General features: G+C 39.0%; 1 protein-coding gene across 3 annotated transcripts; it reads left to right on the top strand.

Moving 5' to 3' along the window:
- The first annotated feature begins 879 nt into the window (after positions 1-879).
- On the top strand, positions 880-8,485 carry LOC103698577 (protein argonaute MEL1-like). 3 transcript variants are annotated; one of them, XM_039118805.3, is made up of 22 exons: positions 880-1,470; positions 1,610-1,815; positions 2,059-2,217; positions 2,313-2,446; positions 2,540-2,649; positions 2,886-2,992; positions 3,119-3,257; positions 3,359-3,475; positions 3,616-3,729; positions 3,819-3,890; positions 4,225-4,344; positions 4,434-4,605; positions 4,700-4,821; positions 4,904-5,035; positions 5,264-5,406; positions 5,483-5,545; positions 5,625-5,688; positions 6,219-6,354; positions 6,427-6,500; positions 6,611-6,705; positions 6,820-6,851; positions 6,981-8,485. In XM_039118805.3, exons 1-22 carry the CDS (start codon positions 1,018-1,020, stop codon positions 7,097-7,099), a joined length of 2,883 nt encoding a protein of 960 aa, XP_038974733.2. In that variant the 5' UTR covers positions 880-1,017; the 3' UTR covers positions 7,100-8,485. The 3 variants fall into 3 exon arrangements, 2 of the variants coding, with proteins under 2 accessions (XP_038974733.2, XP_008778834.4); XM_008780612.6 differs by having other exon boundaries at positions 883-1,470; positions 6,944-8,485; XR_005508239.2 differs by lacking the exons at positions 5,625-5,688; positions 6,611-6,705; positions 6,820-6,851; positions 6,981-8,485 and having other exon boundaries at positions 881-1,470.
- The last annotated feature ends 8,098 nt before the right edge of the window (positions 8,486-16,583 follow it).

Genomic DNA, 16,583 nt, shown 5'->3' with positions numbered 1-16,583 from the left:
GCCATTAAAAGCAATCTCTGCAAGGAAGCTAGCATCCCGGAGAGATTCAAAAGCTTGGATTGGTCCTCTTCTTTGTCTGGATACCCATAGAGGCCGGACGCATGTGCGGCTTTAAGCGAGCCTTCCTACATTACCACGATCATTAGTTTGTGGTGATCATCTATCCGCACAAGGTGAAGATCTGGTCGTCCTTATCTAATGCAATTTATCCTAATCTATCTACAAACAGTTTTAAAATATGTTCATGTGATGAACGGAGCCATACATGCTTCTTCCGCTGCGGATCTGATTTTTTGCGGCATGCACGGCATCCCAACAACTAGGGTTTCTAGTTTCCGGCAAAGCCCGAGAAGGAGGAGGACTCGTCCTCTTCTGCCATGCTTAACTAGGGCTCTGCCCCTAATTCTGATTTGGATGGGCCTTCGGGCCGCGTTCGAAAGCTGGGTCGGGCCAAGAGGCTGGCCCAATGAGACTAGACCTACAGAGTATCATAATGAGGCATTTATGTTTAAAGGTGATTATGGACTAGATTTGGCAAAAAGAATATCAAATTTTCAGTAGGCTCAGCTCGAAGCTTAGCTAAAAGTGAATATAGTTTAGGCCCCAGATTATGGCATAGTGAAATACTCTATTTTTTAAAAATAAATAAAGTCAAGTGAAGCATAGAGGGAAAAAAGAGATTTTTTTTTAAAAAAAAATAAATTTCAATTAAGTAACTAGCCACAGGGTGAAGGAGCCGGCCAATATGAAACCTCTCGAAAGCAATTACGCTGTGGGACCGCTGCAATATAATAATAATTACTACACCGAAGTTTGCTAGTAACGGTTCGAGTCTCCCCAAAATACTGCGCTAATTGGAAAGTAAAACTTTCCATTTTAAGAACCCCTCCCGCGTCACTCTCCTCTTCCCTCTCTTCACCTCCATCCCCTATATAGTCCTCTACGCCGTCCAAACTCTCCCAAGAGTCCCACTTTCTTTCTTCGTCTCCCTTTTTCTACTTCTTAACCACGACCACTATGTCCGGATACGGAGGAGGTTACGCCGGAGGCAACTACCCACGCGGCGGCGGAAGGGGCCGAGGCGGCGACCGCGGCGGCGGAAGGGGCCGAGGCGGCGACCGAGGCGGCAGCAGAGGCGGAAGGGGAAGAGGCGGCGGCCGATGGCAAGAACCAAGGCCATCGAATGTCCCCAGCTCTTCACAGTCGCCGGCGGTGGAGGACACGACGCCTATCCCTGCTTCTCCTCTGAATCCCGTTCCGGTGTCGATGCTGGAGAAGCGCTTTCAAGAACTTGTAAGCATCCAAGAAGAGGAGACCGCTCCTGCCACCGCTCCTGCCACCGCTCCGGAGTCGAGCAAGAGTTTGCGGCATCCGCAGAGACCGGGCTTCGGTTCCATTGGAAGGTCTTCCATCGTCCACGCCAACCACTTTCTTGTCAACGTAGCCGACATCGATTTCCACCATTATCATGTGAGCAGTCTTTTTTTTTTTCATCATCGTCTCAATCCCCTGTTTCTTGGTTTGGACATTGGATTTGTGATTGTTTGGATCGCATCCTTACTCCGTTTTCTTTCGAAATCCACTTTTATTTTCCTTTGATTGTTATCAGGTTGACATAAGTCCTGAGGTTGCAAAGAAGGAAGTCAACAGAGCTGTGATCTCTGAGCTTGTGACATTTTATGGAGAATCTTTTCCCGGGGGCCGAAAGCCGGCTTACGATGGGAGGAAGAGCATGTACACGGCAGGACCTTTGCCTTTCTCCTTGGAGGATTTTGACATCAAATTGACTGACCGGGACGAACATGGCAACATCAGGTTTGCCTCGTGAAAATCTTTCCCTGTTTTGATCTTGTTTTCATCGATTTGTCTCCTTATAAGCTTACTTATAAGGATTTGGTTTCCCCATCTCTGTTATGATCTTGTTTCGATCTTATATATCGATTTTAAAGCTTTTGCCCAATGTCCACCAGTTTGCACATCTCAAAGCTTTAGTTCCTCCATGTTTGTTTTTGAAAAACGACTGTTGTGCATTGTTTGGTATATTGATTTATGCTGCAGGAGGGAGAGGCAGTTTAATGTTTTGATCAAGTTTGCTGGACGGCCAGACCTGCACCATCTGCGAGAGTTTTTGCGAGGACGTTTTGGGGATGATGGAAGGGGACCGCAAGAAGTCATCCAAGCTCTCGATGTGGTGCTCAGGGTGTATCCATCTGAGAAGTGAGCCACCAATTCCAAGGAGCAACTTATATTTCATACTCTACTTTAATCAATGTGATAAGTCTTTCCGAGTTGTCTGATTTCTTTTCCCACAGTTATGTTACTGTGGCAAGGTCTTTCTTCTCTCCAGAATTTGGGAACCGTAGTCCAATTGGTGGTGGCTTGGAATGCTGGAGGGGGTATTACCAGAGTCTTCGCCCCACTCAGATGGGATTATCTTTGAATATTGGTATTGGCTCTTAAAGATTCCTGCGATGTAATCTATTTTGTGTGTTCTCTTGGTGTTGCGCATTTTGTTGAAGTAGCTTATTATCATCTACAGATATTGCTGCAACATCATTTTACATGGATATGGAAGTTGTACGCTTCGCATTGGAATATCTTGAAATCCAGGATACCAGGAGCCCCCTTTCTTATTCTAACATTGAAAAAGTATGAGTTTCCCTTTACTATTTCCTCAACTAAAATTTCCTTCTCTGCGTCAATGTTTTTCTGTCTGATGTTGCTTTTTATCTTTTATTTTTGATCGCCGATGTATTTTTAATCTTCGCATGCTGAAAAGTTGACTCATGCTATGTAATTGACTAATGGGAATCTGTTTTCCGACTTTAGCTTTTGTACCACTAGTTGTTCTCATGCTTTCTCCCTTTGTGCACCCATAATTGCAGCTAAATAAGGCCCTTAAGGGGTTGAAGATTGAGGTTACACATAGACAAGATTCACGCCAGCAGTTCAGGATTAGAGGGATAACCTCCTTGCCACTGAAAGAGCTCAAGTATTTCCTTTTCATCTCTATTGTGCTCTGGTTTTAAGCACTTTTATAGCCAATATATATGGTGTTATTAGGAATGATTGCTGCTGATATAAAGATAATCAATTATGTTATATTATGCTTGTTCAGGTTTCCTCTTAATGATCAGGAAACAAAGAAGCCTGTCCTCGATTACTTCAGAGAAAAGTACAATTATAAACTGAGGCTTGTTTCGTGGCCATGTCTTCAAGCTGGCAGTGATAACAAGCCAATATATCTACCCATGGAGGTTATCTTGTTTTCTTTAGCGCTTCCTTTGCAGTCATTGCTGAACATATAATTGGACTCAATAAATCTTATATGCTGATAATTTAAGTACTGTGACCGTAGGTCTGCAAAATAGTGCAAGGACAGAGATATTCAAAAAAATTAAAGGATGAGCAAGCAACTGCGATAGGAAGGTCAATGTGTCACCGCCCTCCTCAAAGGCGGGATAGAATCCTAGAGGTGAAAAACCTTCTTTTGTTCGCCCATTTTGATAAGCTCCTTAACAATCTGTTATTAGCTATTTCTTGTTATTTCAGATTTCTTTTGGTAATCCAGATTTCTTGTTAAGAATATCTGAAGTCCATATCTTAGTATTGCAGATGGTGAAATGCAACAACAAAATCAGTGATGAGGATCGTGTAGAAGGAGACTTTGGGATCAGTATTGCCCAAGATCTTGCCCCAGTTGAAGCCCGTATTCTGCCAACTCCAGTGGTAAATACAGTTGCCTCAAAGGCGGAAACTATGTATGTTATGTTTAAGCACATCGTCACCGATATCTAAGTTGCTATTTTGAATTGCAGCTCAAATATCATGATTCTGGCGTGGACAAAACTGTTAGGCCGGTGATGGGTCAGTGGAACATGATTAATAAGGTGATAGAGATTATCTCCTTATTCTTAAACTTTGACTATTCTTTTCTTTATTTATCTTGAAGAAAATGTCTTTGTTAAACATGTTTTGCTGCGTGAGCACTCTATTAGCTTCACTTTCTATAGGCAAGTTTGTGATCTCGATTTAGTTAGGAGTTATATTAATTCTATAAATTCGCATAGCATTTATGAGTAAATTGCTTGTACCTGATGGAACTCCATCCTGGCTCAGTAATGATTTATATACGAGCAACCATATATCTTTCTCTTAAAAATAGAGCCTTGTTTATCCAAATTCCACATAGTGATGTAACGCATCCTGCTTTGATATGCATAGAAAATGGTTACTGCAGCAAGGATCGACTATTGGACGTGCATAGACTTTTCTTCAAGCCATCTCGATGCAGCGTCCCAGTTTTGTCGCAGTTTGATTGAGATGTGTTCCAACTGTGGGATGGTATTTGTCTTTTTTTCTTTTTCATATTCATTTATTAATATTAATTGCACTATATCAGAATTTAGCTAATTTTGCTATTAACTTTGAAGGTATGCAATCGCGACCCAATAATTGATATTCGAGCAGCTCCCTCAGAGACTCTTGTTGATGCTCTGCGAGATGTACGAAAATATTCTGATGCAACACTAACTCGTCAAGGCATTACAGGAAAACAACTTCAGTTGCTAATAGTAATTTTACCTGATGATAATAAGATTTATGGTATGCACAAACTAGGACAACTATGAAGTTCTGAAGCTAGTTCCGATCCAAATTTGTACAAATAGAACTCTTAAACTACTTTGTATCATTGCAGGAAGGATCAAAAGAATATGTGAAACAGAGCTAGGGATAGTATCACAATGCTGCTTACAGAAAAATATTTTGAAGCGAAAGCCACAATATCTTGGTAATCTGGCTTTGAAGATTAACGTTAAGGTATGTGATTATCTTTGTCTTCATTCTGTTTTGCTGGTAAGCACTACTGTAATTTCAACGTACTTTCTCTTTAACTGAATAGGTTGGAGGACGAAATACTGTGCTTGAAGATTCCATTAATATTCGACTTGTTCGAAATGTTCCTACCATTATCTTTGGTGCTGATGTGTCACATCCCCCTCCTGGAGAGGATTCATCTTCTTCGATTGCTGCGGTTTGTCTCATTATTGATTATTATTCTTTACCTTTCATCTCAGTAGGTACCTGCTAATAATGCCTTCCTTGCATGCCTACAATAGTTATGATTTGTTGAAACAGTATGGAATACTATTTAGCTGCATAAATTTTGTATATGTATTGTCTTTCTTTTCCAAATATCATCATGTCAGTTGGTTCTGGTATTTTGAAAATGTAATGAATGCAGTTAATTAACAATGTGTAGGTTGTTGCTTCAATGGATTGGCCTGAGGTGTCCAAGTACAGATGTCTAATCTCTGCACAGCCGCATCGGCAAGAAATAATCCAAGACTTGCATAAAGAAGAGATGGACCATCAAAAGGGTGTAGTGCATGGAGGAATGATTAGGCAAGTGAAAACTAATGCTGGCAAAAGCTATAAGACCTGCAATCTTAAATTTTGATGTTCTTTTCTTGTTTCCCAGGGAACTTCTGGTTGCTTTTCATCGTACAACAGGCCAGTGGCCACAATCTATCATATTCTACAGGTTCTTGCTAGTATACTAATGAAATCTTCTTTGTTAGTATAATCTATCAACGAAGCATCTTAATTTCTTTCATACATAGGGATGGTGTGAGTGAAGGACAGTTCAACCATGTCCTGCTTCATGAATTAATTGCAATTCGAAAGGTAAAGTTCATTGCCCATGGCTTTGTGGTTTTGTGACTGATACATAAGTTTCCTAGAACTAGGGAACATATGTAGTCATGCACCCTCTTTGCATGTCCCTCTTGTAATGCAGCGAATTTATGGAAGCAACTGGGATTGAACCGGGCAGCGGTAATGGGGGACAGGTTACAGAGAGGCTGTGACACATTCACCATTGGGGTTTATTGTAGAAGGGAAGGGGAGACTTGGAGACAGTAGAGAGGCAAACTAGATAGGTGCTAGATATTTTCGAATTGGATGGAGGATGTTGCACGGTTGATCATGAGATATTAATTCAAGAACCTGTACAGCCTGCATGTTGTGATATAATGAAATAAGTGTCAGATTAGCAAGACATCTAGGGATATTCGTGATATTATGTTTTTTGTTTGAATAAATCAGCTGCCAAGGGAGAGGTTTTGCAGCCATGCAGGTATATATGCATAGAATTAAGAATCTATTGCAGTCATATTAAACTAATTATGTTTCTCAAATTCTTCTTTCCATGCTAGGCTTGTTTTTCGTTGGACAAAAAGTATGTTCCTTGGATAACATTCGTGGTAGTACAGAAAAGGCATCACACACGCTTGTTTCCAGATGTGCGTGCTAACTCCAATACAACAGACAGAAGTGGGAATATCGCACCTGGTAGGCTACGATGACTAAGATTGATGTATGTTTATTTAGACACATTTGTAACTTCAAATTTATTGTGCTCAGGGACAGTGGTGGATAAAAAAATTTGTCACCCAACAGAGTTTGATTTTTACCTCTGTAGTCATGCGGGTATTCAGGTAATTATATTGAATTGGATATTTTATTGCATCTGCATCTATACAATAATATTTGAAGTTTCTTTGAGATAATATTTAGCTTCTTTTATGTTCTTTTGAATTCTGTTTAGGGAACAAGTAGGCCGACTCACTATCATGTACTATGGGATGATAATGGCTTTACAGCTGATGCATTGCAGCAGCTGACTTACAACCTATGTTACACGTGAGTTAACTTCTTGGTGTAATTATTGAAAAAATATAATAGCTTTATGAAACGTTAATTAGCAGTTTCATATTTAACTTCTCATGGCTAAGTTATATTGCTTATATATTGCAGGTATGCTCGATGCACTCGGTCCGTTTCAGTGGGTAAGTTTCTTACATGTTCTTTAGGAACATGTTAGTAGCCCACATCTTATGCAGAATTTGTCTCTTACGATTTTGTGTCTATTGTACGCCAGTTCCTCCTGCATACTATGCACATCTAGCTGCTTTCAGGGCAAGATTGTACACTCAAGCTGATGTGCAAGATGGCGGATCAACATCTGCAGGGGCGAGAAATACCCGGGAAAGGAGGGTTGATGTGCGACCCCTTCCTAGCATCAAGGAAAATGTGAAGGATGTTATGTTCTTCTGCTGAAAGACGTGGCAGATTTCAGCATGTGAATAATTCTCATTCTTCTCTGGAGACATTCTTAGACAAATTTTGAGAGATTAGCATTAGAAGTTGTCTAGGTCATCTAACTTGTTGCTTTGTTAATCTTTGGTTCCGGCACTAGCGATGTTGCAACAACTTTTGAAGAGTAGTTGAACCTAGAATATCTTTTGCTATCCCCATACGCATATTTCGATTAACATATTTTAGTTTTACTTTTACGTTATGATTGATGTGTGACTAAGAGAGAATTTCTCTGAATCCTCATCAAAAAGGGAATTCGCGGGCATGGTCTGTGCAATTCCTCTTTAAGGGAGCACTTCATTGTAGAAGTTTCTGTTTGCTTGTTATTGAATTCTGATTATGCTAGGTTTTAAGAATGGAGGTCTCAGCCATCCTGGTAGGTGGGTGATACCGAGATGCAGGGGCGGCTCAATACATTCTGGGGCCTAAGGCGAATCCAATGAACGAGGCTTTTTTTTTTAATAATTTTTTTTAATAAATATAAAATATTTTAAAAAATATATAAAAATAGATAGCTATCAAGTACACTATTTTAACAAAGATACATAAATCTAACAAAGATAGACAAAAAGCCTTTTTTATTTAATATAATTCTTGAATGGAAGCACATAAAAGTAATTATACTAAATGAAGGGCCATGAAACTGATTAAATAATTGAGATAATGCTTGGCAATACTGTTTACCATGTCAAGCAAGAGCCAAATAGGAAAAGGTCATCCCATGGCACTTCATAGTCAAGATAAAGGAAAGAATTTTTCCATAAAGAAACCTCTCTATAAGAGAAAGTAGGGTCATTATGGAAAATTCACCCCATCCCACCATCTCCCCTTCAAGTAAGTACCCAAGCGGCAACTGCAACATCACAGCACAGCAGCCATTAAACCCCCTCCCTCCTTTTCTCTCTCTACCACCCAAGAGGGGAGAAGAAACCGAGAGGAGAAAACTAAAAGAATCTCCACCCTCGAAGAAGTCCATCTCCAATCCCCCTATCTTTCTTCCGGATGGCCCAGCTGGATCATGAGTAATGTGAGGGAAGGAAAACCAAGACCAAAACCAAAAAAGAGAAGGGATGAAAGATAAGAGTGGCTTCAGGCGTCTATCAAGCCAACCAAATCCCTCCTCTCTCTCTCTCGCTCTCCCCACCCAAAAGAAAACTACTGTCCCCAACATCCCAAATTGCCCCTCTGCAGGCCAGGAAACTCTCCACCTCCTTTCCATCAAGGGAGAAGACTCGTAGCCAGCCCCAGATCGGGGCCTTTGCTTCCTTTTGGTCAGCCTCCCGGGGGCCTTGCATTAGCCCGGGGCCTTAGGCGACCGCCTCAGTCGCCTAGGGCTCGGGCCGGCTCTGCCGAGATGGACCATCATCCTGGTTTTTCTAGGCTGAAATACAAATTTGTCAAAAGTAGGAAAGGATTCTGCTGATATATAAGAGCTAAGTTGTTGGAAATTTCACTTTATATAGTGCATGCAAGATTAATTATTAATATATATATATATATATATATATATATATATATATATATATATATATATATATATATATATATATATATATATATATATATATATATATATATTAATGTGCTTGAGGATCAAGATATAAGATTGTACCAAAATAAATAATGTAGTATGAGCATCAAAATGTAATTAAATGAAAATAGATGGGAGATATAGTTTTTGGGATTTAAAAAAAGGAATTAGTTTAAATGAGAGTTTATTCAATGAATTGGCAAAAATATTCAATGCAAAGAAGAAGGTGGTTTATATAATTTTGATTTTTGGATTGGGTTCAACCTAGATAATATATGGTCCGAGTCAGGTTGAGTCGAGTTAAAAAAAAAAAAGAAACACCCAAACTTGATGTGGAATTTAGATTGGGTCCAATTTTTGAACCCAATCCTACCCACATCTTCAAAGATCAGGTTGGATCTAATTGATTTGAGACTGCATTGGGTCACAAGCCGAGCTTATCCATTTGCGGCCCTAGCAACAAATAAATGTGAACCTTTGATGAGATATGGCCACATGGTGGAATATCCCAAACATTAGCACCCAAAGTGTACTCCATGGTAAATCGGTGAGATTTTGGAGCAGAGGTTTTGCAAGATGTTTGTTCTCTTTTTCTTCTCCCAACAAAAGCTTGTTTCACTTAAAATATGTAAGTAAAAATTCGACAAACCCACAATTATCAATTTGACAACTCCATAATCAACAAACCCCATGTTTGGTAACAAATCCTATGAGTTACAGCGGTCTTCTTTGCCACATGACAAGAGAATTGGCAGCATTTCTCTTTTGCTTAAGATTAAAGTAGAGGGTGGTTAATAAGTTAGGGGCTGGCAGTCGAAACATGGATATATTCCCTCTATCAAATCCTAATTTGATAATATCTAAATGGTTTATATTCATGCATGAGGATAGTATTTTCTGAATTATTGATTTTTTCTTCATTAAATTATGCCAAGTAGTTGAACAAATCAAGAATTATTCTGTTGTTCACGAATTTGCAATCAAGTTATGAAATGTTCACGAACTATGATTCAAGAATTATTTTTTTCTCCTACAGTGTATTGTTCTTGGGCTTTTTAAGAAACTTTATCTTTCGGAATCATGATTTGACATATCTACATATATGAATAAATATATTTGCTATACTTTTATAATCTAGTTTTTTAATGAAATCTCCATGTTTTTTTTAGCCTCAAAAATCTTGCTGCTAGCCGTATTTTTTCTAAGTGCCAAGCACGTCCTCTAATTTGCAAAAGACATCATCTTGATTTGCAAATCTAATTGATATTTTTTTATTTATTTCTATTTTTAACTCTTTCTCACATAAATACTTATATTCTTGCTCCTATAGAGCATAATTTTTGGCTCAATACCTGTTAGGACTATACCATGTATTATCATTAAGCACAACAACGTGATCTGCACTTTAATATTTTTTCATCAGCTAAATCTTTATAAAAGTGCAGAACATCATTTTGGCTAGATTCCACCCAACTTATTTCTCAAAAAAAAAAAAAAAAAAATAGAATAATATGTTTCAAATTGCATAGCAGCAAAATTCGTGAATGAAGGTTAATCTATATGGGTGATAAAAAATTATGCAAAAAATAGTGCAAATGCAGAATGTAATATAAATGTTTGTGAGACATTAATTGGGAATGCTATTTTCAACTGCACTCCTTATATTTAAATGTGAAACTCTTATTTGTTAAAATCTATAAGTTGTAGAGGAAATGCAATGGCCCCATCCAGACTAAGAAAAATATAGGAAAAATCATTAATTTTGAATTCTTAGTTTTTGAGCCCCAAAATCATCATGCCCTTCTATTTCTTATGAAAAATCATAAAACTAGACATCTTCTAATTTATTTGCCTCTTTCGTCTGTATGTTTAACGAGGTCCATAAGTCTTCCATCAACTAAATTTTGTATATTCAAATCTAATAAAATTTACAAATGCAAAATTATGCTCGCACCATATATTAGAATCAATGTTTTGTACCTCTATCTTGAGGCACCCACCGACAATTCTTTTTTATGCCCACTAACAATCTCCTTTTCCATTCTATATTTAACATAAAATACCCACTAACAATCTCCTTTTTATGAGATGGCTAGTCATTGTTTTACTATTAAAAGAAAACTCCTTTTTGTATCCCTTCTCACTCTAATCATAAGTATGAAATCATTGGAACTTTTAAAGTACTCAAAAAGGCTTTCTGACCTAACATTGGTCAAAATTAATCTGTAGGCTCCTCTATCTTTGCTCCTCTTTCTCAAGGTCAGTCTTTTTCACACATTTAAGTCTCATCTTGACTTACAAAGCTGGTGTGTGTCTTTATTTTTTCTTTGATTTTTTTTTCTTGGTATTCATTGTATATTTTTAAGGGAAAAAATGGTAGAGTAAGTTGAATCAATAGATTGTACTATTATGAAATTACAAATTCAAAATAATAAGAGTGCGCAAGTTCCACATATTTTACTGTTGTCTTAACAGTATTTATTGTGTATCCTTGTATGAAATCTAAGCAATTAAACACTAATAGTTGTGCATATTTGTATAAATTTTCTGTACTTTTCTATAGTTGTTGCATGGTTAGAGAAACAAGTCTAGCTATGAAATCAAGATAGGAGTTATGCAATTCTAGCAAGTCATATGGCACAATTCTCTATAAAGATATGCAACAATTATCAAGCTATGCATATTGTCTGTAAGATTAGTGTATAACCAATATTTTTAAGATATGCAATATATAGGATGAAAGTATAAGGAGTGATTGGCTGGTCAAACAAATTATGCTCAAGATAGAGTTTCATATATAGTGAACATTCAAGATGAAATGTTGAGATGGAAAACCTTCCCGTCTTTAGAGCATACAATCCCCAAATATTTGGGTTATTCATTCAATTTGAAGGATGATTTATTTTATCCTCCTCTTATAAGAATTCTATATTTGCAAGTTGTGTAGGAAAATAAAAGGGTAAGGGTGCCAAAACCTGACTTGAACCTGCCAACCTGCACCAGCCTATCCAAAGTAAACAGGCTCAGAGTGGCCACTTTCAAATTTGGGGCAGAAATGTATCAATCAGAAACCAACCTATCTTATAAACGAATTGGCATGGGTTGAGAGTTTTTTTGTTAATGTCACGCCCCGAACCCATCACCCGGATCCGGTACGTGACCGGCCGCATGAGCCCTAGAGCAGTGCCCTAAAGATCATGCAAGGCCTAAGATAAACAAAAATTCCAATAAATCCATAATCAATGTATTTAAACCAAACCAACTAAAATGTACTGAATGATTACATAAATTCAAATATCCATAAGCAAAAGATAAATTAACTTCTAACTATCTAGCAGTCAGACTCCATATCGATCTCATTTCTCATTCCACCCGATGGACTCTACAAATCCAGTACCTCTGAAAAAAAAGAAGAGTAGTATGAGCTTTTCCAGCCCAGTAAGAATCCCAACAGCCACACACAGTAATAATGATAAAATCATCAAAGTAACAAATAAATGTCATTTCATCATTTCAAAAGCTCAACAAACAACAAGTATATATAACCATTTCATATACATAAATCTTTTTTCACATTATGTGATCCATTCATGTATTACTCTGATTCCCAAGTTTTAGAATTTATCACTTCTGGCTTTGGACTAACCAAGATCATGTCCCAGTTCAAGACTGCACAAATCCCATGCATAAGCTCATGGCAGCTATCCCACGCGTAAGCCCGTGGAGGCTATCCTACGCATAAGTTCGTAGAGGCTATCCCACGCGTAAGCCCGTGGAGGCTATCCCACGCATCAGCTCGTGGCAGCTATCCTACGCATAAGCTCGTAGAGGCTATCTCATGATAAGGTTAGTCCAACCCAATTTACATGTCTAGTTTACATGTTTAACCACATTTCCATCCCATCACATATTTTCATAAATTCTCAAGAAATATGTTATTTCTTCCCAAATGAATTTATTTCAATATTTTCATAATAAACAAAATGCATGCCTCATAGGTATCATATCAGCTCATAAAACAATAACAACATAATTATAAAATAAATTCAATGATAAATCAAATATATGCATAGAGGTGCTTAGATGCCGGGATTCTTACAGAAAATTGTAGACTGACTTAAACACAGATCCGAATTACAACCTACGTGCTAGGGTGCTGAGTCCCCTGATCAAAATCTCTTGGCACCGCTGACTCTTCCCCTATAACATCAATTATAAATCACAAACTAAATTATTTAATATTTAAATATTCTAAACCATGATTCACATCTTCTATGGGGTCCATCACCAGGTCCCCAAACATCTCAATCCCTCCAAATCTAGGGCAGTCGGGGTGGCCCGACTCCCACCCTTGTACCACCGGTCTATGTCGTCGCCAGCCGTGGCCGCAGCCACGCCGGCGACGATGGCCGGTCCCGGTGAAAGGACCAAAAGAAGGGAAGATCCCTCTCTCTTCATGGTTGGGAGTACACCTCCCCTCCTTCATTTTCTTTGGTCCAAGGGCAGCAACCATGGTGGCTGTGCCCTCTCCTTCCACCCGACAGCATCTCGGCCACCACTAGCCGAACCATCGCCGGCCGCCACTGTTGCAGTCACCGGCGATGGTGGCCGGCCGAGGGAAAGAGAGAAGTCTTCTTCTTCTTCCTCCCAAGAACCGGCAAAGGGTCCCCCCTCCTCCATCATCAGCCGAAGACCCCCTGATGGTGGCTTGGCTCCCCCCACCCGCCAGCAACTACCTCACCGTCATCGCCGGCCGGCGGCCAACCGACGAGAGGAAGAGAAGGGGAGAACGGGATCACGAGGAAGGAGACCTCGGATCCACCATCCTCCATCACATACAAAGCCTAGAAACCCTCTCCGACCCTCACACAAACCCGACCAACCCCACCCGCCATGAATCCCGGCCAAATCTGGAAGAGAGAGGGGGTACCCTGTTTCGGACTCTTCTCCGACGATTCACCGGCCAAAACTTCACCCACGCCGTCCCAAATCCAGGAAATAAAACACAAAGGAAGGAACCATGCTTACCTCGGTCCGATGGGGATGCTCCGGCGGCCTTTCCGGCGGAAAATCGGAGGAGAAAATCCGTGAGGGAGAGGTCTTCTTCACTCGATTTGTGGAGATTTTCGTAGAAGGGAGGAAGAGCTTTAAAGCTTCCTCCACAGCCGGCCGGTTCTCGGCTCCGGCCCTCGGTCTCCTCCGGCAATCGATCGCCTCTAACGCCGCCGCCCCCCCTTGCAACTCCCCTCTTCCACGATCGTGCCTAGGGCACGATCGTAATAAGGGGAATGGGCCCGGTAGGCACGATCTTGATGCATTAGCAGCGGGCTGCTCAGGTGCTGGATCCGTTATCACATAAAGGATCCTTTCATGCTCTATTACTATTTTCAGTTTCCTATGCCAATTATTAAAATTTGGACCAGTCAACTTGTCATTGTCCAACAATGAGCGAAGTGACAAATTAGTGGCCATTTCTGCATAAAAAAAAAATTGGCTATTAGTATATGAATTGACTAAACACATTAGACTTGGACTTTAGTCTAAAGGTACTCCCACTATTTTATACAAATTGGTAGCCTCTACCTCCAATTCGAAAAATTACTCCTAATTCTTTAGTGGGCACTAGAACCCAATAGATCGCATATAGGCCCGAGTGTGGCTCGACTAACCCATATGCACCTATTGGTAGGTTCTAAACTAGTTGCTTCACCAAGCAACTTCTAGTGATAATTTTGTCCTAGGTTCTTCGGCAGGCGTGTGGCGCCTCCACCGAATACCCTAGTCAGGTCCAACCATTAAATGATAGGGTTAAGTCTAATCAACTAATAGACGACCAAGCCCGAGTGTGGCTCGGCTCACCTGACCGCCTATTGAAGGTACACTTAACTCATCATATATTGAATGACAATTCCAATGCTTGATAAGTACCAGGCGTGTCGCGCCTCCAATAATTATCAAAGCATTGGACCCATTATCACCCAACTTAATGGAAGGCTATGACCTAGTTATCCCCATAACCATTTCATTTTAAGGACCTAATAATTTTAGAGGATTTCTTAATTAGGATAGATAAGAAGATCCGGTTAGTCTAATTTCTCCCGCTGACTTCACCAAATCAGATTAGACTCAAACCGGTTAAGGAGGCACCTAAATCAGTCAAACTGATTTTCCTTATAGGCATGGGCTAACTCGAATCATTAAGTGATCCAATCAAAATGTGATTGACCATGTCGGCCAGGTAAGTGAGATCGGTGGAAGGGATATGCCATTAACTCGGCAAAGACGAATTAGTGCAAGTAGCTCCCAATTAAAAACCACCGGTCAAAACTGCCAAACTTACCTTAAACACCGACTGGTTAATCAATTTCGATTTGATTACTCAAATGACTCGGGCTACACCTCTGAGCCTAAATCAAGTTCCATCTTGGTCTAATCAAAGACACGGACTTGATCCATCTACAACTATTGTAAATTGACCTAGAATTTCCTTGACCTAATCTAGTTACTACTTAATTAGATTTGATCAATTAATTCTATTTGTCCATGTATGATTCTAACCTTAGGTCGAACCCAATCCTAGGAACTTGATTCAAGCTAACCCATATGCCCAAATAATTATGCAATGTCAATTAATTGAGTTACAATTCTATTTCATAACACTTAATTCTCAATTAAGTTTAGACTTATGAAAGTTTTGATCATTGCATATTTCTTTTTAATTACATATTAATTACAATCTTTCAGTTCTTAAAACATATTTTCAGATCTGAGTTTTTGTAATTAATCACATGTAATCAGATTTAATTCATGTTTAAGTCATTATGTTTTATGTTCATGCATCACATATACACAACAACATGAATTAATTCAAACAACATACATCTTATGTATTTATTTTTTCACTTTTATTTTCAGATCTGATTTGTTCATTAAAATCAGAGATCATATAAATCATAAACTTTATTTAGACCTAATCTAAATAATATTATAATTTTAGATTTATTCATGTTACTAATCCTAACACAAACATGCATCATATGCATCCAAAATTTTAGATCTACTTAATCATGCATAATCAGCAATTAAATCAATCATAAAAAATACTTTAGATCTAATCTAAATATGTTAATGATTTCAGATTTAATTACAAGAATTAAAACATAAAAGTTTAAACATGAACCTGGCTTTGATACCACTGAAAGTGAATCCTAGGTTCTTCGGTGTTAAGCATGCTGATTTTTTTTTTTTTTTTTAAAACCATGGCTGAACTTGATCGGGTTGCCTACGTACCCCTTCATAAGGGGGATCAAGCCATGCGTAGTTCTTTTTAAGTTTTAAAACGCAGCGGAAAATCGAATCAAACAATTTAATTCATGCATGCTTACAAGATCAAATCTAGAAATCAGCACCTTAAGAACACATAGGATTATGCCGGAATCGTTTAAACAATTATGCTAAAACTTTCATGCATGATTAACTATCAGATCTGAAACTTAAGAACTCTATTCCAATTAATCTCCGAATATCCATTGAATGGATTCTGGAGATATCTCCGTGAGGAGCCCCAAAAGAGGGTAAAACCTCGGGGAATCAGACCTAGATCTTGACACCATAATAAAAGATTAATGTAGGATAATACCTTTTATGATGGATGAAATTTGTGGATCTGATCCTCGACTTCGCAGCCACGCACACGAATGGCCTCTACGAGAAGTCCACGCGAAGTTCCTGAAGAGATCCAATCCTGCGGAAGTGCTAGCTTGTGCAGAATTTCTTGAGACTGAAATTTGATCTTCCAAACGCTATCAACTTTTGATCCGCCTTCTTGGCAGAACTTGGAGGAAAGGTTTAAAGAGATTGAAGAGGACTTAGATCTGATCTAAAGACTCTT

This window comes from Phoenix dactylifera, chromosome 5 (genome assembly GCF_051530095.1).
Source record: "Phoenix dactylifera cultivar Ajwa chromosome 5, Ajwa_hap1_PhDact_Kaust_v1.1, whole genome shotgun sequence".
In the NCBI taxonomy this organism is placed as follows: Eukaryota; Viridiplantae; Streptophyta; class Magnoliopsida; order Arecales; family Arecaceae; genus Phoenix; species Phoenix dactylifera.
The sequence above is the reverse complement of the archived record's forward strand: the minus strand, read 5'-3'. Positions and strand labels throughout refer to the sequence as shown.

Excerpts from the sequence above, each read along its gene's own strand:
- LOC103698577 (XM_008780612.6), top strand. The coding sequence starts at position 1,018 with ATGTCCGGATACGGAGGAGGTTACGCCGGAGGCAACTACCCACGCGGC. Across the intron at positions 4,345-4,433 it reads TGTGTTCCAACTGTGGGATG|GTATGCAATCGCGACCCAAT; the intron begins GTATTTGTCTTT and ends TTAACTTTGAAG. Across the intron at positions 5,407-5,482 it reads GTGCATGGAGGAATGATTAG|GGAACTTCTGGTTGCTTTTC; the intron begins GCAAGTGAAAAC and ends CTTGTTTCCCAG.